Source organism: Saccopteryx bilineata, chromosome 1, assembly GCF_036850765.1.
Source record: "Saccopteryx bilineata isolate mSacBil1 chromosome 1, mSacBil1_pri_phased_curated, whole genome shotgun sequence".
Classification (NCBI taxonomy): domain Eukaryota; kingdom Metazoa; phylum Chordata; class Mammalia; order Chiroptera; family Emballonuridae; genus Saccopteryx; species Saccopteryx bilineata.
The window spans coordinates 145,352,362-145,377,683 of NC_089490.1; the positions used below are offsets into that span (position 1 = coordinate 145,352,362).

General features: G+C 55.2%; 1 protein-coding gene across 4 annotated transcripts in view; it reads right to left on the reverse strand.

The window, feature by feature from the left end:
• The window catches only part of ADGRL1 (adhesion G protein-coupled receptor L1), a 45,637-nt gene extending 21,502 nt beyond the window's left edge, over positions 1 to 24,135 (reverse strand). For 2 of the 4 annotated variants that reach the window (XM_066272050.1, XM_066272046.1), the window contains exons 1-4: positions 23,223 to 24,134; positions 8,337 to 8,501; positions 4,227 to 4,440; positions 33 to 142 (exon numbers count right to left, since the gene is read on the reverse strand). In XM_066272050.1, the coding sequence (XP_066128147.1) occupies positions 33 to 142; positions 4,227 to 4,440; positions 8,337 to 8,406 (394 nt within the window). In that variant the 5' untranslated portion in view covers positions 8,407 to 8,501; positions 23,223 to 24,134. Of the gene's footprint in view, positions 1 to 32; positions 143 to 4,226; positions 4,441 to 8,336; positions 8,502 to 23,222 lie in introns of all 4 variants that reach the window. The other 2 variants (XM_066272047.1, XM_066272049.1) reach the window with 2 other exon arrangements.
• Positions 24,136 to 25,322: the final 1,187 nt, after the last annotated feature.

Sequence of the window (25,322 nt, forward strand, 5' to 3'; positions counted from 1 at the left end):
CCCATGTCCGCATGAGGAACAAGAAGACTCACTGTAGGGGACACAGTCGTACTGCACCTCCAGGTACTTGTAGGTCCCGGGACAGGGGTCAGGAAAGGCGTCAGACCCGGCAACCACCACGCACTGGGTGCGGTTGTTACACCTATGGAGGAAAGACAAGGAGCTGGGAAAAGACAGGTCTAGAACTGGGGATGGGGCTCCAGTGTAAGGAGTGGAATGAATACCCCAAATTGGGAAGGAACCATGAAGACCAAGGCCAGGCACCTTTCATGGACATTGCTTTCCGCTTCTTGCCTGCTCCGTCTCTTCCACTAGACAGGCTTCTCCTCTCCACCCAGCATGGCATTGAGCTCTGGGTGGGGACTGGAGCACTGCCCAATACACTGCCTCCCCAGCCACCCTTCATCACTTCCATCCTATCTCTGTGTCACGAGTGCTAGCACATCCTTGGTATTTTTCCCTAAGTTGACTGTAAAGCCCCTTTTGTTCATGGAAGAGTAAGACATGTGAAGCCACACATGGGAGGGGGTATCTCTGCAAACATTCTGTTAACACAGGGTCCATCTGTGTCTATCTCTTTGGACAGTGCTGCTGTGAGGACCTGCCACCAGGACAAGCAAAGTCCCCACCTCGTGGTGAAGCCATTCTGGATTCCCCATGGAGCACTATGAGTGTCTGCTTGCTTCTCAGGGTCTGACTAATATGTCAAGTGAGGCCCACTTAACAACAGCTAGAAGATGTTTCTCCTATGCTGTCTGTCTCCAAAGTCAGGACCTCCATTTCCCGCAGCAGCCCAGGTCCCAGCCAGTGGGAAGGTGATCTGACTGTGGGTATGCAGGAAGTGGTTTGGAGGGACTTCCTGACAGTATGGGGCAGAGGGGCTCCTGTGTCTTCTCTCTTTAATTCCGCCCTGAACCAATGACGATCTGCTCATACCCACCCACCTCAAATTCCTTCTTTAAAAATAGAACACTGGTGCCTGACCAGGTGGTGGCTCAGTGGATAGAGCGTTGGACTGGGATGCCGAGGACCCAGGTTCGAGACCCCAAAGTCGCCAGCTTGAGCGCAGGCTCATCTGGTTTGAGCAAAGCTCACTAGCTTGGACCCAAGGTTGCTGGCTTGAGCAAGGGGTCACTCGGTCTGCTGAAGGCCCACAGTCAAGGCACATATGAGAAAGCAATCAATGAACAACTAAGGGGTGTTGCAATGAAAAACTAATGATTGATGCTTCTCATCTCTCTGTTCCTGTCTGTCTGTCCCTATCTATCCCTCTCTCTGACTCTATGTCTGTAAAAAAAAAAAAAAAAAAAAAAAGGAACACTGGCCCTGGCTGGTTGGCTCAGTGGACAGAGCATCAGCCCACTGTACAGACTTCACGGGTTTGATTCCTGGTCAGGGCACACAGCAGAAATGACCATCTACTTCTCTTCCCCTCCCTTTCCCCCTTCTCTCTCTGTTCCCCTCTCATAACCAGTGAGTGACTCAATTGGTTTGAGCGTTGGCCCACGACGGGGGTTGCCAGGTGGATCCTGGTCAGGGCACATGTGGGAGTCTGTCTCACTATCTCCCCTCCTCTCACTTAAAAAAAAAAAATCTAGAAAATAAAAAAATAATTTAAAAAAACACTGGCCTCAGAAGGTTAAGCCCAGAAACTCTATCTTTTGTTATACTCCCAAAAGAACTAAAAGCAACTGCTTAAACAGCTACTTGCAAGTGAACATTCACAGCAGCCATTCACACAATCGCCAAAAGGTGGGAATAACCCAAATGTCCATCAGTGGATGAACAGATAAATAAAACCTGGTCTATCCACACAACGGAATACTCCTCAGCCAGAAGAAGGAATGAAGCAGTGACATGTGCCACAACAATGGATGAACTTCGAAAACATGCTGCAAGAGAAGCCAGACACAAAATAACACATTTCGTGATTCTATTTACATGAAGTGTCCAGAACAGGCAAATCCAGAGACAAAGAGTAGATTGGTGGTTGCCAAGAAGAGGGAGCAATGGCAAGTGACTGCGAACGGGTACAGGGTTTCCACTGGGGGGGGACGAAATGTTCGGGAACTAGGCAGGGATGGTGGCTGCACAACTTGTAAAACATACTAAATGCCACTAAACTGTTCACTCTAAAATAGTAAATTTTATGTCATGTGAATTTCACCTCAATATCGAGAGGAAAAGAGAAAGCTGGAAGGCAGGGGAGCCTGTGTCCCAATGCCCCCTGCAGCTGGAAGTGCGTGCAGTGGCTGCACAGAAGCCCAAGACAGAGAGGTGGGTGCTTATGGTCTCAGCTTGATCACTGTATTGATTCTGGGGCATCTCTGTCAGAGCAGTGAGCTGTAACCTCACTGGTACAGAGTACCTCAAGGTTTCAAGATAGTGGAGCAGCAGCCTGATAACTCTCCCTCAGCCCTGGTGATCACATGGCTCAGCGTCCCCGCCTCTGGAACTGAGAAGCCATGAGCACTGGAATGGAGCCAGACACTGTGCTTGGTGCTGGGGAGACACCGCAGAGCCCAGAGCCAAGCCTGTGTGCTGGATGAACGGAAGGAGAATTCGGAGAAGCAGGAGGGAGGAGCAAAGGGATTCTCAAGAAGGGGCACAGCCTAAGCGAGCACCACCGGGAAGGCTGGACTGTCAGCACCCACGCAGGGGTGACTGGAAAGGTTTGGGGGCGAGATTATCGGAAAGGGATGGACGTTGGAGACAATAAGGGTGGGAGGGAGGGGATGAGGTGGCTGGCAACCAGGCTGAGCCACCTGACCATGCCTGTTCTGCGCCCCAAACTCTCTGCAGGCACTCAAGGACCCCACCAGTGATATAGTCTAGAATCCTCTCCTGGCATTCAAGGAGCTGCAGAGCTAACCCACGCTCCCCTTTTCCAGTTCTATGCCCCGGGTACCGGAGTGAATCCTGCATTCTCGTAGGTATGTGTAAAAACGCAGTGCCTGCTGCGGGCACAGCACTGACAGACAAAGCTCCCCACCCCCGTCGGGCTCACGGCCCAGGGAGGGAAGACATGAAGTAAACAGCATAAAGAGGCAAAATATTTGATAGAAGTGTGGATGGAAGTCAGGGCCAGCAGAGAAACAAAGCAGAGGAGGGGCGGGGGAGTGGGAAGCTGATTTTAGAGACGTGGTCAGACAGGGCAGTTAGGTGAAAAATCCCTAGCGAGGGGAGGGAGGAGCCATGCGGCCACTGGGGAAGTGTTCCAGGCTAGGGGAACCACCAATGCAAACGCCCAGGGAGGCCCTGAGGGGAAGGTACCTGCTGTGTGTTAGGGGTGGGCGGGTGTCTAGAACCAAGTGAGAGGGGTAGCACGGAGGAAGTGGGGGCTGGGAGAGGAAAGGGAGGAGCATGCAGGGCCTTGCAGGCCAAGGGAGGACTTAGGCTTTCGTTCTGAGTGAGGTGGGAGCCAGGCAGGGTTCTAAGCAGAACAGAGATGTGCCCAAATTCAGGTGCTTACAGATGCCATCTGGCTGCTGTGAAGGGAACAGACTGTGGCAGACAAGAGGGAGCAAGGAGAGGGGGAAAGGAGAGGGGCAGAAGGTTCCAGGGGTATGGGGAAGGTGAGAGGGGGAGGCAGGGGTTGGATGCGGACTTGGTGGAAACAGTGGTCAGATCAGTATAATTTGAAGGCAACAGTGACCAGTTTTAAGTGGACTGGCAGTGGGTGTGGGAGAGGCTTCTGCAGCAGTGCCTCTTCTGGCATACCCCCACACTCACTCAAACTCAGACACATGCAGAGAAACAGTCTTGCACACTCAAGCACTCACATTCTCTCACACTCACATGCACTTCTGTCATCTGTACTCAGAGCTGCCACCTCCACAGGGAAGCCTGACCAGACTCTGGGCCCTCCTTCAGCTCCCACGATACCCGCACCCTGTCCTGCCATTGCTTTCACACTGCAAGCCCCGCCATCTCCCATAACCCCAGTGTGAGCCTCTGCAGGCATCAGGCTCACATGTGAATGTGTGTGTGTGTGTGTGGGTACAGACTGCTGGGCAGATGGGCTGGGTGGGGGATGGGCGTCTCTATGTTGTTTGCATGGCACCTGGTACCTAGAAGGTGCCCAAGAAATGTGTATGGGATGCATACAACTAAGACAGAAGGTGCACAGGGTGCACTGTCCAACGGGTGCATGGCGTATAGGCACACCATTCAGGGAATCCATGAACAAGCACCACCCTCCTCTGAGAGCCCAGGGGCGCCCTCACCTCTGCGACATGATCTTGAAGGCATCTGGCAGGTAGCACTGCACATTCTCCATCTGGAATGGGTCAGCGTCACAGATCTTGTCATCCGTGCGTCCGTAGTTGGCGTTTTCCACCATGATGACATCACTACCTGGACACCGTAGCTCGATGGGGTAGCCTTCACACGCCAGCTCCCGGCGCATCAGGCCAAATGGGAGCCCAGCCCGGCTCAGGCCTGTGGGGGGTAGGGGAGGGCATCACACTCAGGGCACAGGGAAGGGAGCCAAGACCCCTCAGGGGAGGTCCCACTTCCAACCTGGCTGTATGGGGGACAGAGGCTATATGAACCTCAGCTTATTCATTTGTAAAATGGGTTTCTCAGGGGGCCCAATGTATAGGAAGGTCATTAACTTGCTCAAAGAGAGTTTGACATTTGCCTCAGGAGCTGGGTGGGGCCCTCTAAGCCCTTGGAATGTTCTGATTGATAGAGTGTGTTTACCTGGGGGCCTTGGGCCATGCCAGATAATATGTGCTAATAGTTATGGATTGAATTGTGTCCTCACCTTCCAAATTCCTGAGCTGAGGTCTTAACCCTAGGACCTCAGAATGTAACCAAATTTAGAGATATGGCCTTTACAGAGATACTCAAGTTAAAAGGAGGCCATTAAGATGGACTCCAATCCAATATAAAAAGAAGAAATCTGGACCAAGAGACATACCAGAGGGAAGACCATGCGGAGTCAGAGGGAGGAGATGCCATCTACAAGCCAAGGATAGAGGCCTAGAAGGAACCCTCCCCTGTGGCCCTGAGAAGGAGCCAACCTTGCCAACGCCTTGATCTTGGCCTTCCAGCCTCTAGCACTGTGGGAATTAAACTTCTGTTGTTTAAGCCCCCCAGTCTCTGGTACTTGTTCACAGCAGCCCTAGCACGCTAGTGCATTAACAATGTGGTTTTGGGTGGGAGCTTTGTGTCATGAAGTATCAGTTGACCTCTGGAGGGACTGAAGATCAAGGTCAGCCATGTGGGTGGTCGTCAGTCACGACTGAGCCCCAGTAAAGATGGTGGACGATACCAAGGCTAGGGGAGCTCCCAGGTTGGCAGTACCCATGTATGTTGTCACTCGGCACTGTCAGGAGAGTTAACACTGTCCACGACTCCACCGAGAAGGGACATGTTACAGTAATATGTCATAGTAATTAAATATATAGAAAATATAGAGGATATATAGAAATAAATTAGGATATAATGCTATTAAAAGCCATTAAGGCAAGTGGATAAGGCTACACCCTCTGGGTGGGAACTAATCTAGTGTGTACAGATATGATAGGCAGACTAGGCCTTTTGCACAGGGCCCAGTGAGTGTGTGAAGTTATATATAGATAAAAAGTGGTTTGATGTGACAACTCTGTAGATTAACATAAAAAAGGAGCTTCCCTAGGAACTCCCTAAAAGTGGTTTGATATGACAATTCTGTAAATTAACATAAAAAAGGGCTCCCTGCTAGGAACTCCCAAAAAGTGGCTTGATGTGATAATTCACTAGATTAACACCTATTAGAAGGCTTTGGCCAGAAAAAAGTACTAAAGTCGAGGGGCCCCAGCTGCAGGTAGTTGTCCAAACTCCAACATTGAACGTGGACTGTCTCCACCACTCGGACCAAGGACAGCTGAGAGGAGCACGCCGACAGGGCCCCATTAAGCTGTACCCAAGCACACCATAGGATTTGTGAGTAGTAAACTGGCCGTGTGATTCTTGCAACTAACTTGTGTGTCGGTCATGTCTTTCCTCTGGTGGCAACTGGTCTCAGTACCAATAAGTAGAATTCCTCACAGTTGCCTCAAAAGTAGTCTCAAAGAGACCACCAGCCCTGCTGATAAGCAAGAGTGTCCCCCTACATGGGGAAGTCGAACAGGGGATGGATGCCTGATCAACGTAGAGCTTGGGCTCTACTGGGACAGGACAATTGCCAATCTCCACACACCTCTTCTCTTGGATGGTTTTAATCTGTATCAGTTCACTGTAATAGACTACAACTGTAAGTTTAATGGCATTTCGAGTCCTGTGAAACTGTCAAACCTGAGGATGGTCCAAGGAACCCCCAAATTGCAATTAGTGTCAGAAGCAAGGGTGCTCTGGGATGCCTCTCTAAATCCACACCATTCCACACAAGAAGTAGAAGGCATGGGGGTGGGTACACTCATATTCTGGAAAAAAACACAGTGCCTGGCTTTGCCACTTCCCGGCTGACAGGCCAGGTGTGGCCCAGGGATCAGCAGCACCAGTCACGTGGCAGCTGGTTCAGAATGCCAATTACGGCCACCCTCCCCCAGGTCGGCTGAATCAAGATCTTTAGATGAAGCCAGGAGCCTTTGGATCTACACATCCACCAGAAATTCTGATGCACACTCTTTTGGACAGTCACCCCTGTAACTTCCCTAGGCCTCAGTCTCCCGATCTGAGAAATGGGCACCCAGAGCCAGGGCAGTACTGTCTGGATTCATGTAATAGGAATGTTTGTGAAGGAAGTGCTAAGCATGGCACCATTAAGGGTAAGGGTGCCCAAGGAAGGGGCCTCCTCATTGTCACCTGGGAAACCCTCCCCCCCAGGGTTGTGTGAAAAGGAAAGAGCACACTGCACAGGCCCAGCTCTCCCTGGGCCCCAACGGCGCGGGTCAGTCCCCATCACATATTTTGTGGGGACAGAGAGGGACTGATTGGTTTAAATCCAGCTTGGCCACTTCCTGGATGGTAGCTCTGTCCAGTCACTCACTGCCTCTGTGCCTGTTCCCTTCCCTAAGGGGCTGATAGCTCCCATGTCACAGAATCAGGATGTGACCAGGATGAGGGAGGGATGCGGTGGATGCAGCAGGACACAGTGAGACTACAGAGTGCTAATTACTGTTATTACTAAGGTGATTAAGGCAGTTAGTCTCTGCATGATGGAGTGGCCTTGGCAGGGTCCTAGCCTGCTGAGGCAGCCACCTTCTCAAACACTAGTCCAAGCCAGGCCTTGCTGGGGGCCAGAGGAAAGTGGGGACGCACAGTAGCCTGGAGGCTCCAACGTGGAGGCAGCTGCCATTGGTAGATGAGAAGAAGGTACCAGTGCATGATGGCAGCAGAGTGAAGCAGGCCCGTGTTCTGAGATCTGGACCCTCCCCTGTGGCTGGAGACCCATGGAGAATGGCAGCCAGGCCCCCGGGGTTTTCTGGGGTGAGCTGTCCTGCTTGGGGGAAAGTTTTGCATGTGTTCCTCTAGCACCATCTGCTTCCACAGCTAATTTTAGCCCTTCTTGTGTCTGGGAGGCAGGCCAGGGGTGGAGGGCTAGCTCAGATGGGTCTGGGGTAAGGGGTGGGGGGTGGAAGCAGCCCCTCCCGGCCCAGCTGGGGCTATGGGACAGGACCCGGTTGGGCAAAGAATGCAGGCACTGAGGAATCAGAGGGTGCCAGCTAGCCAGAGTAGTGTCAAAGCCCTGGGGCATGGTTCAATAATGCCCCCTCCCCTCTCATGGCTTTCTGAAGGTGGGGTTATATGATGGGGCAGTGTCCACTGCCAGTGCCCTTCAGACAGGGCTGGGAGGGGTGGGCTGGGGGCATGCCCCAGGGTGAGGGGCAAGGCCAGCAGGCCCCTTTTCTCTGCCTCCCTCCTTGCCTTGCCTATTATGGGGACCATAATTGAGTAACTGGTGAGGGTGGGTGGGCAGGCTCAGGGCACTAATTGTGGCATGCACAGGATCCTGGGGCCGGCATAGGGCTGAGCTGGGTAATTAGTTGTTTTTAAATAAATGTCAACAGGCATGCTTTAATTAAGCCTCTTCCCAATGAGAGCTGGGAGATGTAATCACGCACACACATGCGCACGGACACACACTCAAGCCTCAGCTCACCAGGAAGGCCTGTCCTGTCTCCCGGGGGGCACAGCCTGTATCTCAGACTCTGGGATCCCTGAGTGTTGGGGATGAGGGACCGGGGACCCCCCTCAGTGTTACTGGGGCATGCAGCCACCAAGTCTCCTGGTCTGGTACCTCTGAGATGTGGGTGGGGTGGGGGCTCTAATAAGTGGTCCAGAGGTAATCTACTGTTCTACCCACCCTCCCAGTTGAGGTTTGGAGGCATGGCCCCAGCAGCACCTACCTTGGGTGGCCGAGGTGACCAGGACAGCAGTGATGCAGAGACTCCACAGCACAGCGGCCAGGCGGGCCATGGCAACGGCCGGGGGCGTTTTGGGGGCTCTCAGTGGCTTATGCAGAGGTCCTTGCCCCGCATCACCAGGTGGGCATCACTGCCTGGCCCACCAGCCTGTGAAGGACAGAGAGGGTAAGGTAGGGGCCATCCATAGCAGGCCCAAGAAAGGACTTTTGGGCCACTCCCTCTTGCTAGTGGCCAAGGGCATCTGTCCTTTAGGCCTGAGAGAGGCCAGACCATGTCCAGCATCTCCACTGACAGAAACCACACCCTTTGGCCAGAGGCTGCTCCCTCCAGGGCCTCTGGCTCATACTGTATTCCCACACCCACCCCAGCACACAGGCCTACCTGTTTTGGCACCTCAGAAGTACTTCCCATGGTCTGACAGCACCCTCTAGTAACAGGAGCAACTGATGTCACTAGGCAGGCCTCAGACCCTACATCTTGGGGAAAAGGACCCTTTGGGAGCCTCTTCTCCATTCTGAAATCCCAACCCTGTCCATTGGTCCTTCAGTCTGGCCTCCTCACCCAGCAGGGCATCCAGGGTAAGGACCAGACATCCTGGTCCAGCTTGTAGCTCTCCCCTCCAGATCACCGGTAGAAACTCAGGCCCTGCCCCAGCCCCCTACTTCCTGTCTCTCACTCTGGCAGCTAATTAGAATCTAGCTGGCTGGCGCCACAGATCAGGGACTAGGGACAACTGAGTCCCATCTTTCTTTTCCAGGAGGCCTTGGGAGTAAGCTGGAGACAGGCGAGCAGGAGAGTGCAGCCCCTTCAGGTGGGTGAGGTAGGGGGTGCTGTGTGCCCTCCCCTGCGGTCCTCCCCAGGACAGGGGCTGTTCCAGCAGCGCTAGGTCTGGCCCTTCGGCTCCCCCCTCCCGGTCACTCCTCCCCACTTCTCGCTGCCTTGGTTTCCCGCAGGTGCTCTTCAGGCTGCATGTCCAGATTTCCACTCTCGGTTTTTTGCTGCATCTACACCCAGTTCGCCACGTGTGGCCCAGGCCCAGCAGCACCAGCCTGGCCAGGAACCTGCTAGAAATGCATTCTCCGTGGGAGCCAGCACCCGTGTTTTAACCAGCCCTCGAGTGTATCAAACCCCACTCTGTACTCTCCTGCTGTCAGCCCAGCCTGCCCCATGGTTTCAACACCATCAACCACCCAATACTTTCCAAATCGCTTATTTCCAGTCTGGAATCTCTCAACAGAGCCCCAGCTACTGTTTCCCCTCCCAAAACGAAAGCCTGTTTGTTACGGGCCCGGGCTGTTAGCTCGCTGACCCGGCTCTGCTTCCGCCACCCGTCCTGTCCGCTGTTCCTCCACCACACCAGGCCCTACTGCACGGCCTCGCTTCCTCTGCATTTATCTTCTGCCTGTCAGTTATCCACATGGTCACTCCCTCTGCTCCTGCTCCTCCTGTAGGCCTTTGTTCAAATGTAACGATCTCATGTATGGAGTGGCCCCTGCACAGGCAGGGATCATCGGGTTGTTTCGCTCTCGGCCCCATCTCCACCTTCTAGAATAGGCCTGGCACACAGCAGTGAGTACTTGTTAAATAAATCTCAGACCTCAACCTAGGAATCTGCCTCAACTCCTCGCCTCTTCCCTCCTCTTCATAAGCTCTGTGAGCAAGTCCTGTGGGTTCTGCTTCCAAAGGATCTCCCCCCCCCCAATCTGTCCATTTCTGGTCCCCCCTGCCACCACCCTGCTGCACCTGGACACTGTCCTGGCCTCCTCCTCCTGACTTCCCTGCTTCCACGCCTCCCTCCACTCAGGGCTAAAGGACCCTTTAATGCTGCAGATCCCTCTGCTCTCCCTGGGGGTCTCCATTCCTCACCAGGGCCCACAGGCTGCTGCTGATCTGGAGCGACCAGGTTCTCCATCCCTTCCATTCCCGAAATGCTCCAGCCTCCTTCTACCCCCTACCCCCAACCTTGGCCTGGGCTGCTCCCTCTGCCTGGAACACTCTCCCAGGATGCCGCACACCTGCTGCCGCTTTTCACCATTCCGGCCAGTCTCCTCTCTCATGGAGGGGACAGTCACCCACAGGGCAGCACGGCATCCCCATGCCTCATCCTTTCATCCTTGCAGCAGCTCTCTGCCACTTCCCCACCCCACGGCAGGAAAGCGCCCTCTATGGCCCCAAACTAGGTCTCCCCCACAACCCTGACCAGACATGGCCTGCGGCACTTTCAGGTCGTTTCACAGCATTTTACAACTTTGCATTAAAGGAAGGGCATTCCTCACCACCACATGTCTCCCCAAGTTTGTCCTCCAGCCAGGGTCAGGATCAGGGGAGGCACTGACCCCAGGCTGATGGACACTCCCTTCCCTGGCTGTCCCTGAGGCAGTTAAACTGGTCAGCAGCTGGGTAATGCTGGGGAAGCTGGGATGAGAGGCTGTGAGGGCAGCTAACCCATTGGGTCTAGATCACGACTCCACCATTTATGTGCTATGACCTTGAACAGGTCCTTTTCCCTCCTCCACCCCAGTTCCCTCAGTAGTCTGGATCTGCAGGGTTCTGGTAAGGACAACAGTCTACATACACAACAGGCCAGCTGGGCCCTATCAGAGGGTGCTGTTCACAGCACCTGAGCCAGGGTACAAGGAGCATCCCTCTGGGGGGTGGCTCCTCTCCCTCCTCCTAGGCTGCACTCCAGGACCCTGGGAATCCAGTTGGAGTCCCCAGGCCTCTTCCCTGTCCCTACTTCCCTCTCAGGGATCCCTACCAGTCTTATGGCTTTAGCCACCATTTATACCGTGATGACTGCCACATTTGAATGCCAGCCCTGCCTCCCAACTCACCGTTCACACCTCCACGGAGTCTCCAACATACCTTCTGCCTGCCAAGACCAAAATGAAGCCCCGTATCAGTCCATGGTCCCACCCTCCCAGGTCCTTGGGCCAAAGCCTCAGGAGTCAAAATCCTTTGGCTCCTCTGTCTCCCCCCCCCCCCCCCATCCACTGCCAGGAGCAGGTCCTGGGTCTGTACCTCCGGGACATTTCAGTGACCATCTATCCTTCGCAGCCACACTTCAGACCTGGGCTGTCTACCCCAGAAGGCCTTGACCTCTTTCTTTAAAAATTTTTAATTGATTTTTAGAGAGAGAAACATCAATTTGTTATCCCACTTATTTATGCATTCCTTTGTTGTTCATTATATGTGCCCTGACTGGGGATCAAACCCACAACCCTGGCACATCAGAACAACACTCCATCCAGCTGAGCTGTCCAGGGCCCTGCATTCTCTTTCCTACTGCATTCTGGCCTCTCTTACTCCAACAGTCAGGCTTCAGGCTGCCCCAACAGCCAGAAGGGTCTTTCAAAAACCTTACAGTTAAATATGTATATAACATAAAATTAGTCATTTTAACCATACAATCCAGTGGCATTTATTATATTCTCAATGCTCTGCCACCACCACCATGATCTGTTTCCAAAACTTTTCAACAGCCCAAACAGAAACTCTATCCCTATTAAAAGCAAAACCGCCCTCCCACTCCCCACCCCTGGCAACTACTATCCTACTTCCTGTCTCTACAGATTTGCCAGTTCTGGACATTTCACATCAATGGGATCGTATACATGCCTTTTCTGTCTGTCTTCTCTCACTCCACATCATGTTTTTTTTTTTCTTCTGTTTTTTTTTTTTGTATTTTTCTGAAGCTGGAAACGGGGAGAGACAGTCAGACAGACTCCCGCATGCACCCGAACCGGGATCCACCCGGCACGCCCACCAGGGGCAATGCTCTGCCCACCAGGGGGCAATGCTCTGCCCCTCCAGGGTGTCGCTCTGCCGAGACCAGAGCCACTCTAGTGCCTGGGGCAGAGGCCAAGGAGCCATCCCCAGCGCCCGGGCCATCTTCTGCTCCAATGGAGCCTTGGCTGCGGGAGGGGTAGAGAGAGACAGAGAGGAAGGAGGGGGGGTGGAGAAGCAAATGGGTGTGTGCCCTGGCCGGGAATCGAACCCAGGTCCCCCGCACGCCAGGCCGACGCTCTACCGCTGAGCCAACCAGCCAGGGCCTCCACATCATGTTTTTGAGGTTCACCTACATTGTAGCTGCATCAGTGCTTTATGATTAATATTCCACTGTATGGATGAACCATATTTTGTATAACCATTCACCCAAAGATGGACACTGGGTTGTTTTCACAGAAGGTCTTTTCAAAGACAACCTGGACAGATTGCTCCCCAGTTTAAACCCTACAACAGCTCCCATTCCATGGCCCCTGAGCCCACACACGCTCTGACTCCTGTCCCTTCTCCCCCCGCCCCAGCTACCCTGTTCCCACCACAAGGCCTTGGCCTGCGTCCCCAGTTCTGCATTTCTCCTTAGATTTCAGCTCAGATGTGCACCCTTCAGCAGTGCAGACAGGCCCCTGCCACCCTGTGTCATAGCACCTCGCAGCCAGCCCCCGTCACCCTGCAACCTCCTGTGTCCCTGCTTTCCTCTTGGTAAAATGGGGATAGCTCAGAGGCTGTGTGATAAGATATATTCATTGTTTTTTGTTCATTTTTCTTTATTTTTTTAAGTGAGAGGAGAGGAGATAGACTCCCACATGCACCCCAACTGGGATCCACCTGGCAAACCGTCTGGGGCTGATGCCTGAATCAACCAAGTTATCCTCAGCGCCTGAGGCTGACACTCAGACCAACCGAGCCACTGGCTGAGAGAGGGAAGAGAGAGAGAAGGGGGAGAGAGAGGAGAGAAGAAGCAGATGGTCGCTTCTCATGTGTGCCCTGCCCAGGGAATTGAACCCGGGATGTCTACATGCTGGGTTGACACTCTATCCACTGAGCCAGCCAGCCAGGGCAAGATAAATTCATATTCATGGAAACACTTAGGACTGTGCCTGGCACGCAGTGAGTGCAAAATGTCCATTGTAGCAATCATCACCACTGCCAACACAAATCACATCTCTGCCATGTGACTTTACCTGTCCACTCGTGGATTTCTCTTGTACCCTCAGGAGAATGGAGTCTCTTGAGACCAGCTCCTGGGACCTAGACATGCAGCAGGTCCTCAAACAAATATTCACCAAATGAACCAAAGTGAGTGACTAAGGATGATGGTGAGGGCCGCTGGACATGGGGCATCTGCCCTGTGACCAGGGCCAAGCCTGGCTCATACTGGCTAGGCACCAATGCCTCAGGGGCACAGAAAGCGTTCCCCAAGGGCTGCCTACTGCTCCTTGGGGCCTGCTCCCTGAGGCTGGCTCCCTGGAGGAGTTCCCCCATGAAGACCCAGCCAACATAGAACCAGCCCCAGCTCAGGAGCTGGGCACTGTGGCTCCCATTCCCTCCCTTCCTGGCCTGACTGCATGCCCACCCACACTGGGGTGTTTCACTTGCCACCTGGTGCCTACCCAGGTGGGAAGGCCAGGCTTGGGTATGTGAGCACCAGCTGGGAGACCCAGGTCTGACCATCCCTGAGGCCTTCAGAGGGGGTCATTATAGATTGAATTTTGTCCTCCCCCAAAAAAGATATGTTGGAGTCCTATCCCCCAGGATCTCAGAATGGGACATATTTAAAATCAAATTACAGTGAGGCCATCAAGCTCAACCCTAACCTTATATGGTGTCCTTACAAAATGGGGAAATTTGGACACAGACATGTACAAGAGGAGAACCGCACGTGAAGACAGAGGCACAATTGGGGTGATGGTTCCACAAGCTAAGGAACAAAGACTAGTGGCAGCCACCAGAAGCCAGGGGAGAGGCCTGGGACGGATTCTAACTTACGAGCCCACAGAAGGACCCAACCCTGACAATACCTTCACCTTGAACTTCTGGCCTCTAGGACTTGAGACAATACATTCCTGGGAACTCTGTCACATCAGCCCTAGGAAAGTCCCACAGGGGTCAGCACACATGGGAGGTGGGAGGCAGAGAGAGGGGCAGGGCCCTGGGCCACACAACTTCGGGGAACCTTTCATAAACTGCAGGGGGCCAGGGACTGCTGGGATCTCCAAGGCTTGAACTATCTGAGATGCCAGGCACAAAAACTGACACCATGCCCCTGCCAAGCACTGTGCACACTTAACTCATGTAATCCTCATAAGAACTTAGTAAAGTTGGTGTCCACATTTTATAAATGAAGAAAGTGAAGTTTCAAGGGTACCAACCTATAAGGTGGTTTCGAACCCAGGTAGGCTGGCTTCTCAGGCTGGGTACCAGGAACTGGGGAGACTGGGGGGCCAGCAGAGCCCCTCTTCCAGGCCCCCGCTGCATGTGTGAGACTGAGGTTTCTCAGAGCTGAACACTCCTCCAGGTTCCACACCATCAGGGCCAGGTGAGCCTACACCTGCCTCTGTTGTCACCCTGAGGCCCAGTGGACTTGAGTGACCACAGCTGAACCCAAGGGAACCCTCACTGCCCTCATGCTAAGGAGGTCTGGGCCCCAGGTGTATCTATCAGGTTGGGTAGGTGGCCCACCTGCCTCCCACTTGCCTTTTGGTTTATACCTGAGTGCCTGATCCCCACGTTGGTCTCAAGTCAAGGGGTGAGGGTGCAGTGGACAACCTGGTGTTGGACCCAGGCTTTGTCCCCGGGTGCCTTGGGATGGGGTGGGGTGGGGCAGGGCAGGTGACAGGAGAAAAACAGGTTGCTGGAGGAGAGGGGGCACCTCCAGCTTGCCCTAGAGTGTGGTTGCCTTGGCAATCCTCTGTGTTTGAGTGGGTGGGGCTCTGAGCTCCTCACTAACCTGCGCCTCCTCCACACAGCATTTCCTGTCTCCTGTTCCTTCCTCAGTAGATTGAGTCCTCCCCAAACCCGGCAAGCAGCCTCAGAGCCCAGCTCCAGAGGCATGACAGAGTGAGGAAGGGGCAGGCCCTGGGTCTGAATCTGCTGTACTGCCTTGGGCAGGGCTCTTGGCCTCTCTGAGACGATTTCCCCACCCCTACTCCAGACTAACAGATGCACCTGGCATAGACAGAACAACTGTCCAGAGTGCTCAGAACATGGCCCTCCTTCATGAAGGGAGCTGGAACTCAGGGAAGGCAGTGTCTTTGCCGAACATTCAGAGTCTCCCATTTCAGCAGTGGGCTGCTGATCCTCCCAGGTGCTCAGAAACTACAGTTACCCTGGACCCAACTCCTCTCACTCCCACATCTGACCCCAGCGCTTCCTGTGCCTCCCCTTTACAATCTGTTCACTTCTCCCACCCCTGCCCAATTCCCTGGTCCAGTCCCATCATTTCCCCTCTGCAGCAGCTCCAGGTGGGCTGGAGGGCCCTTTCCGGGCTTCTGCTCTCAATGCCCAGTCTGTTCCCCCCATAGAAGCCAGAGGGCGCCCATGAGCAACTGAGTGCAGGCCTGTCCCTCCAAAACTCGGACTCCTCCATGGCTCCCATCTCATTCAGAGCCAAAGCCCAAGTCCTACTGTGTCCTGCAAGGCCCGCAAGACCCTGCCCACTTTGCCCTGTCCCCTCTCTGGCTAACTCAGCTCCCTTTTTCCTGGTGAGAAACACCAGGCCCAGCCTCACCTCGGGGCTTTGCAGGAACTGTGCACTCTTCCCCAGCCACCCCACCAGCTCCTATCAGGCCTCCTCCAGGCCTTTATTCAAACACCAGCTGCTGGGAGGCCCTGGGGGCCCCAGCACTTCAACAGCTCATTCTGGCTTGATTTTTGTTGTTTTTTTTATCCCACTGTACTTATCCCTCACACACCAGCCATGCATTTTACTTATTTGCTTATTATCTCTCTTCCACTAGATGTCAGCACCACTGGGTGGGGTTTGCCTGTCAAGTTTTAAAAGGTCACTCTGGCTGCTGAGTGGCATTGGACTGCAGAGGAGCAGGGGGCTAACCAAAATATCTCCACACCCCAGAAGCCTCCTCCCTGCTCTCCACCGCTATCTGCCACTCCCACTCCATCCAATCTCCACCCTGTAGCCAGAACAATCTTTGCAAAATGAAAACCAATCATGTCCCTCCCTACCTGCAGTCCTCCACTGCCCCTATTGCCTCAGTGCCTTAACGTAGTGTCATGGGCCCTGGTCTCCTGCCACTTTGTCATTGACTTCTCTACTCTGTTGCTCTCACTCACACACAGCGCTGGGCTGCCCCCATACCTCCCAAAGGCCCTGCCTACCAGGATTGTACTGCTCTCTCCATGCCCACATTTGTAGCACACTGGGCCTCCGTCTTTTGCTCCCCTAGTCAGATCTGGACTCTGCTGTTGATCAGTTGTCTTTCCCACCCACTGGGGACTCCATGGGGAAAGTCCCATCGTGGTTGCTTGGTGCTCTGTTGCATCCCAACCCTGGGCCAGGAGCCTGTACTTGTTAGTTTGTTTGATGAACTAAGATGAAACAAATCCAGAGAACAGGGTGTTCATTCAGTGGATGGCTGCCTAGTTCTCACCAAGTCACAAGTGCTTGGGGGGGGGGAGCTCAAAGGGGAGAGACTGGGGGGATAGTATCCACAGGGAATGCCTCATTGAGGAGGTGACATTTTTGGCAGAGGTCTCAGGGAGGTGAGTCATCTAAGCACCTGGGGAAAGAGGATCCCGAGTGGTAGGAACAGCCTGTACAAAAGCCCTGAGGCAGGATGTGGAGTGTAGCTTCAGCCAGGTGAGAGGGACCTAGTGGGAAGAAGAAAGGGTTACAGAGCAGACCATGCAGGGCCTTGTGGGCCTCAGGAAAGACTTGGGCTGTTTTCTAGGTGAGGTGGGAGTCAGGGCGTTTCTGAGTGGAGAGAGGTGGGACCTGACTCAGGTGTTCACAGATTCTTGAGGCAAGAGGAGATCAGACTGTGTGGGGGGCAGAAAGGGGTGAAATGGGGGAGACTGAGAGTAATGGGTACTCTCCACTCCCACCCTCTTCTTTCCTTCTAGTTTACCTCTGCAAAACCAGAAACCTGAAGTTTCTCTCATCCTGCCTTCCCTCCACCCTCCAGCCAATCACCAACCAAATGATGTCAACTCAGACTTGAAAACCCCATGCCAACCCATCTCTACCGTCTCAAGGCCTCCACTACAGCCCTTGGCCTGATCGCAGCAATGGCCTCCTCTCCTTGCCCTCTGTGGTTCTCTCCCACAAAGCAGCCAAAGGGAGCTGACGCTGGACATTCAGACCCCGTCCTGTGGGGCTTGCCCCCTCCACAGGTCTTCTCATTCCCACAGATGAATAGAAACACAAACTCAAAAACGTAGTTCTGTGGCCCCTAGAACAGGCTTAGCGTTCTCTCTGCATGTGCAGCCATGAAGCATCTTTCATCTTTCCTTTCCCCTCTGAGCCACCACTTTCTTTCTGGCCTCACAATGGGCTCCTCCCTCTTCTTCTCCTTCTCCCTTCAGGCCACCGCTGAGAAGCCCCTTCCTCCAGAAAACGCTCCCAGACTTGCAGGCTGGCCAAGTGCCTCCTCTGTGTTCCCCACCACGAAGGGTGGCACCATGGTGCTCTGTGGTCCATTTCCCCACCAAGGTGTTCACTGCCTGGCCCTAAGCCCCCACTCTGGGAGAGGTGAAAAGTGACAAAAGCCAGGGCCAGAAGCAGAGGGCACGTAAGAAAGCTCTAGGCTCTCTGCTGCCACCAGATGCTGGCAGTGAAGGGGGGTAGGGGACACAAAACGAAAAGCACGGGAGATGGTGCTGGCATGGTACGCGTGTTTGAGGACCAGTGAAGAAGCCAGTATGATAGGGGGGAGCACGCACAGGAGAGTAGGACGGGGAGAGGGCAGGGAGGTGACGGGAACAGGCTGAGCTGGAGTCGCCCCGAATGGAGCTGCCCCTCTGCTGGGGAGGGTCCATCCAAGGGTACCCCAACCTCCACTCCCAAGGGCAATCTGGGGATGCTCCATGGCAGGGGTTGGCTACCGAGGGCCCGGCCACCACCTGTTTTGGCACAGCCAGTGAGTTAAGAATGGTTTTGCCACTTTCAAAGCACTGAGAAGAGGCCGAGGAAGAGTATGCAACAGAGGTGGAAAGTGGTCCCCAAACTTCTCCAATATTTATTATTTGACTCTTCACACAGAAAGTCTACAAACCCTGGTTTAAAGCAGTGGTTCTCAACCCAGGGTGGTGGGGACATGTGGGATGGGGGGGGGGAGCAATTTTGACCCCCCACCCTGACCATTTGGCAATGCCTGAAGAAATTTTTAGGTGTTGCAATTAGGGGGTGGGTGTGTGGGGTGCTACTGCTATTTAGTGGTTGGGGGCCAGGGATGCTGTTAGAAGTCCTATGATGCACAGGACAGCCCCCCACAAAGAATAATGTGGCCCCAGTCAAGACTGCCATGGCTGAGAGACTCTGCCTTGGGCCCCTCACTTGTTTGCACCACCTCACCTACCTGAACTACTTTACCTGCCTGTCTCATTCCTCATCAGTGGACACAAGCCCCACCTGACTTCCTGGGTATCTTTAGCTTCTGATGGAGAGCCTTGGCTATTTTTAGCTTTGGGGGGCAGGGCTATTTTGAACCTGGCATGTATTTATTAAAATTTTTATCCTCCCCAAATTTTGGAGTTGGAGGGTAGCAGGGGGCTTCTGTTTGGCTAGTTTCTGAGGGCCAGGGCAGCCCAAAATGATGGGTCCCCTCTCATGAAAGGTTGTGTCAGTGACCTGGGAGGAGGTGGGGAGGGGCTGCTCAGGTTTTGACCTTGGGGCTCCTACCCCTGGCAAGGGCAGGGGGCCCCACATCCCCTCTCTGAGCTCTAAACTCTAGCACACACAGCCCCACAGGGAAGCCTCCTGCGCACTCAGACACCCTCATCCACAACTACCATGAGGCCACCTCAAAGACAGTCTTCCCAGGTGTGCCAGGGGACAGGTACAGAGCTGGTCTAGCCTGGCCTCTGGCACACAGCTTTCAATTGCCCCAAGGGGTCGACCAGGGCAATAGGAAGCCCTAGCTATGCAGTTATCCGGAGCTCTAGTCCATTGTGAGGCCTCCTCCCAGTCACTCAGATAAGACTTCTTGAACATCTACTGTGGGCCAGGTATAAGTCTAGGCATCTGGGATCCAAAAGCAAACCAAGTAACAAACTCCTGTGCATTTGGATCCTGGTCAGGGAGACAGACCATAAATAAACAAGCGGAATAAATCAGGAAATTACAGAGTGTGTGAAAAGCCATTTGAGCTCTGGAAAATCAGGAGGCGAGTGGAAGGCTGCCATTTTAAACAGGCTGCATTGGTAAACCTACTGGGGAGGTGACAGTTGAAGCAAATGAGGGAGCAAGTCTTTTTTTTTATTTATTTTTTATTTTTTTATTTACTCATTTTAGAGAGGAGAGAGGGAGAGAGAGACAGAGAGAGGAGAGAGAGATAGGGGGGAGGAGCTGGAAGCATCAACTCCCAAATGTGCCTTGACCAGGCAAGCCCAGGATTTCAAACCGGCGACCTCAGCATTTCCAGGTCGACGCTTTATCCACTGCGCCACCACAGGTCAGGCGGGAGCAAGTCTTTTAGATGTCAGAGATCCCTGGTGGAAGGACAGCCAGTGCAAAGGTCCTGGAGTAGAATCATGCTTTGCATGTTGGAGGAGCAGCAAGGAGAGAGGGAGTGAGAAGGAAGAGGCAATGGGGAAGGTTTTGCAGGGTTGGAACACAGAATGCTCCATGCCTGGGATTACTGTAATGCTGGGATGCAGGGGCTGCTCCTCCCCAGCTGGGACCCTGGTTGCACTGAAGAGGGAGACACAAGCCTTCTCCCCAACTCCTGTGATATAAGCTCTTGACTGAAATCACTTATGTGTCACTAGACTGTGAGATCAATGAGGGTAAGACCAGGGCACTGTCCCCACAGTGTCCCCAGCATGGTACCTCATGGAGAAGGCACTTGGCAAATGATCACAGATTGCATAAAGAGATGACCCAGTCTCATTTCAAGGAGCCCTACGTACACACACCTGGGCACACACCTGCAGATGCACACAGGATGCAGACAGCTACTACACATGGAGCCACACACACCCAAACACATGGCCACTCCCTCTGCAAAGCTCACAAACACCAGTACACAGAGACCCCTATGAACATAGGACCAGCTTGCTGACACAAGCTGGCTTAGCCAGGTCACCATCTAAATCACTCACAGAACAAGTACACACAGGTGCAGAGAGACAGATGATGATGGCACAGAGAGACACCTTCCTACTCTTGGACCCCACTTTTCTCTTTCATTAGGGTGGCCAAGGCCCATCGCAGGAGGGATGGTGGCTCAAGCATGCACCTCCAGGGCCACTGCAGTCGGGTCCCGGTCCAGACCCAGGGAACTCCCACCTTGGAAGCCCCTCCCCCTGCCTCCCCACAAAGGGGCCTGGAGGAGGGGAAGTGTCTGGCATCTGGAAATCTGATCCTTGAGAGGAGCCCACACAGAAACTAGAGCCTTCCATGTCCTTGGCCACCCCTCTGACTGGAGAGGTAAGAGGGGGCAAAGACCATGATGGAGCTCCTGGTGGCCAGGGGAGGGTGGCAGGGATCCTGCTCCTGTTCCCCAGTATGGCTTTCCACTTCAGGGCATAGCAGCACAACCGCCTGGAATCAGATGCCCACACTGGGGCTCAAGTGCCTCACCATCTCCTGCCAGGCTGGGGCACACAGGGAGGACAGACACATGAGACACAGATGACACAGCTCAGACACAGATCTACCGTCCTGGAACCCAGACCTTGATGCAAACAGACTCAGGATCAGCCCAGGCACCTGCCAGTCCCTCCCCCACATACCCACAGAGTTCTCCTTGGGCTCCCATCCCCAGGAGAAGGGGATCCCCAGGACAGGCTGGGAATAGAACTGGGCTTTGAGTCGCCCACCTTCCACCTCCTCCCTGCAGGGCTCACAGCCCAGATGCCCCAGTCCCTAGCTCCCTGCCCTACCCCCACACTGGGCGCCATCTCCATGCCCAAGGGCAGGCATCAGCTCACCAGTCAGTGATCAAGCCCCATACCAACTCCCCATGAGTAGGGGCTGGGACAAGCATCTAGCAGGGCATTAGAGAGCAGGAGCGCCAAGCATGGGGTGGGCTGAAGCCCTGCAGGAGGTCACTGAGGTAGGGGAAGAGGAAGGTGGCGATGCCAGCAGGAGGGCTAGCACTCATACGTGCACACACATGTACGTGGCTCAGTGCATGGGTGTGATTAGCGCCAGCCAGGGATCGCATTAGTTCCCTTGTCCTCTTTCCAGATGATTTTTCATCTCTGTAATTAATGGGCAAGTCAGTTCTGAACGGCATGGCAGGCAAATTGCTAGTTAGGAAAATCATGGATAATTTTCTCGATATGATAATGAAAGCTGTATTCCTTCTCTTATTCTCCCCTTTTTTATCCCCCTTTTAAGTAATAAATTCAACATTAGTGGGAAGGGAGTGGGGAGGAAGGAGAAGTCAACTGGTCTGACAGTTAGGCCTGACCCAGGCCCACCCATGGTCCTTAGTCCCTAGCTACTAGGCAAGAGGAGAGGATGACAGATGGGGACCCTCTGTGGGGCACCCTGACACCCCAATGATCAATTCAGGATGCCAAGGCTAGGAGATCCAGAGAAGGGCAGGGAGCCAATCCCCAGGCTGTTAGCCTGAGTGAAGAGATTGAGTCTGGGGTCAAATTACAAGCTTGTGAGGTGCTGAGGAGAGAAGAGACCAAGGCCTCTCCTCAAGCAGCATTTGAGGTCAACAGGCTCACGGCAGACATCCACACTCAGGCATCCCACACACCTGTACCCACACTGTCCAAACCCCTCCTGGCAGTGACTCCCAGCAGCTAAGGAAACAGAACAAGCAGAGAGAGGTAGAGAAAGAGAGAGAGGCAGAGAGGCGACCAGCCATCTTGGCAGCCATTTTGAACCCCTCCCCCTGCTCCCCTAGGCACACCACATGTTTGGATGTGGGCAGACAAACCCAGGCTCAGGGTCCTGCAGAAGCCAAGAAGAAAGGGGGCCCTCCCTCAAGACTAGGATAGAAGAACACCCACGCAGCTGCCACAACTGGGGGAAAGGGGACAGACCAGTAAGGTACAGTGAGATGCTGGGCAGGTATGGGGCTGGGTGCTGAGCTACACTGGAAGAGTTGGGACAGGGATGTGCGTGGAGGCCGTGTACAGGCTGGGTGCTGTCTTTAGATGGGGGCCACGGGTGTAGTGAAAGGCATTTTCTGGCTGTGGCTGGAGCACACACAGCACTTCCCACCCTCTTCTGGCCCAGCCTCTTGTCCCAGGATCTTCAGATGGGAGGATGGCCGTGAAAACCTCCAACACCTGGTGCAGGGGGAGGCTGGTCCTCAAAGCCCGAATCCCGGAGGATCAATTCTGACAGCTTCCCATGCTTAACTGAGTACCACGGAGCGAAGATGCTGCCGAGCTGCACCACTCTTCCTGACAGCGGCGCCCAGACAGACCCCTCCCTATCCCCTGCGCCTCTGCTTCCCAAAGAAAAACAACCCCCAGCCCAGCATCCTGTGGTGCCAGCCTCCAACAAGGCTCCTCAGAGGCCCGGGGCCCGCGCGCGGCGCGCACACGCACCCTCTCCGCTCACACCCAGACACCTACACAAACAGGGCGCCAAACACCCGCGCGCACACGCACCGGGGACACGCAGACACCGCCGCGCCGCTTCCCCACAAAGGCTGGTGCGCGCGCGGGCACACTCGCGGTCCCTTCACCCCCCCGGGTCCCCGCGGCCGCCCATCTGTACCCCCGAGTCTCTGGCGCTCAGTGGGGGCCGCTCCTCTCGGCCCCATCACCGGTGGGGGTGAGGTGTCGGCCGTTCCTGACTCCCCTCCTGCTCGGGTGCGATGACCCACGGTTTCAGCATCCCCTCCCCCTTCGCGGCCCAGACAGACTCCCTCTCGGCCCGCACACCTGGTCCAGGTGCGGCGTATCCTTCACCCTGGGTCCGTAGACACTCACCTGTCCAGCGCCGCTCTGAGCTGGGCCCTGCGCGTCTCTCCTGCGGCTCCGCGAACCTTGACCCCCCGCCCGGCACATCTCCCGGAATCGGGACGGGGGGGGGAACGGATGAGGGGTGGCGGGGCGAGGGCGGCCTTCGTGTCCCCTCCGTTCCCTGGCCCAAGCACCACCGCCACCAGCCAAAAAAAAAAAAAAAAAGCGGATCACACAGCTTTAAAGGCGGCCCCCTCGCGGCAGCGGCGGCTAGGGGCTGGGGGCGAACGAGTCCGCGTCCCTCCCCGGGAGGAAGGCGGCAGAGGCGGCGGGGTGGGGGCGGTGTCAGTGCTCCGGGGGCTGGGGCAAGGCGGAGCCCCCCGAGGCGGCGCCGGCCGCGGCCTGCATCTCCCCCGCAGCTCCGCGGCCCCGACGGAGGTGGCACGTGTGCGCCCAGGAGACTTCCCAGCCCCCTCAGACGGCGCGGCGGCGGGCGAAGGGTTAACGGGGTAGCAGGGGCACCCCTGCAGCCCCTCGCCGCCCGGCGGCACCGCTCCGGGACCCGCACAGCCCCATTCGCCGGGGCTTCTTCGGCAGACGGCGGGCGGGGGCGCCGCAGCGCCGACAGCTCCCGCACCGACGGCTCGGGCTCCCCGCAGTGGCCGCGGGGGCTCGGGTGGGGGGCGGGCGGCTTGGAGGTTGGCGGGGGCGCGGCTGGAAGTGGGCGCGGCGGCGTCGCGCCCCCGGGGCGGCCGGAAGGGGGACGCCGGGCCGGGCCCGTGGCCACCGCAGGACGCGCGGACCGAGCCGGCGCCGGGCACCAGCAATGACAAGCCGCCTGTTCGCTCCGCTCCCCGGCGCACCAGCTCCGGGAGGGGGACGGTGGGAGCACGTAAAACCCGGCTCGGAGCCACCGCCCGGGACAGGCCGCCGCAACCTCCCCAGGCGCACCGAGGGCCGGCCCGAAAACCCGGGCTGGAGTTTTCTCCCCTTCGCCTCTTGCTGCTTCCCCTGGGAAAGCGGTGAGAGGGAAGGCCAGGTGCTGGATCCCAGCTTTGGAACGGGTAATGGGGAGGGGGGGGGGGAGAAGGGCGCAAGTAAGACCCGTAGCGGATTTTGCCCTATTCCTTAGTAAAGAAAAGACCAGAGAAGGAAGAAATGGGGCAATCTGGAAAGGGTATGGAAAACCCGGATTGGATTAGCAGAGGCAGGAGGAACCGCGAGGTGGGGAGCTACGACAAGGCCAAATGCACGCGGGGCACGCAAATTTTGGGCCGGATCCTTCCTCGGGAGACGGAGTAATGCGTCATGCCTAATGCAGTGGAAACAAGTAAGACCCGGTCTGGGGTTCCTGGGCTCGCTGGGGGCACCAGGAAGGGGGCGCTTGGTTGCTGAGGAGGCGTGTGCTGCCCCCAGCTTCCTGGCAGCGACGTGCAAGGGAGAGGGGCAAAAAGAGGGCTGGATTCAGCACGAGGAGACCTGGAACGCTAGCTGCGCTGGAGCAGGAAGGTAAAAGTGGTTTCAGGAACTAGGGGTGATGCGCATTGGGCAGGCGACGAGGAGGCCGCCACCCTGGGAGACCATACCTACAATAAAAGGCGAGAGAAGGCCGCAAAGCCAGGACCGGGATTCGTCGGACGGGACAAGACCACCCCTCCCCTCAGAAGATCGGGCAACCAGACAAGGGCTTGGAGCTGACCAAGCAGCAGGGGCGGAGGGGAATGTTAAGGGTAGGTTAGTATCTAGAAATGCCTCAAACATCTCACTTTGGAGGTGGCGGGTTAAGAGAGAAAAAGAGTAAATTTTAGGTTCTTGGCAAGAACAAAAACACGGTATGGATTTCCATAGCCTAGCAACTACGCTGCAGCTGGTGCACTTGAAGAAATAAGGCAAGGAACGGGTGGAGTCCTAGGCATCTGATTGAGTAAGGCAGAGGGCAGATTTCAAGCTGAGGCTGCAGAGCGAGCCCCACATCCCCTATCCAGTCTGCCCTGGCTTGGATCCCTGAAGTCACAGCAGTGACTGCCAGACCCAGAGTGGGGGCTATAAAGCCAGGCCCCAGGCCAAAAATAGGCACTTCAGCAGAATAGACAATTCAGTGCAGGGTGGAGGCTGGGAGGATATTAT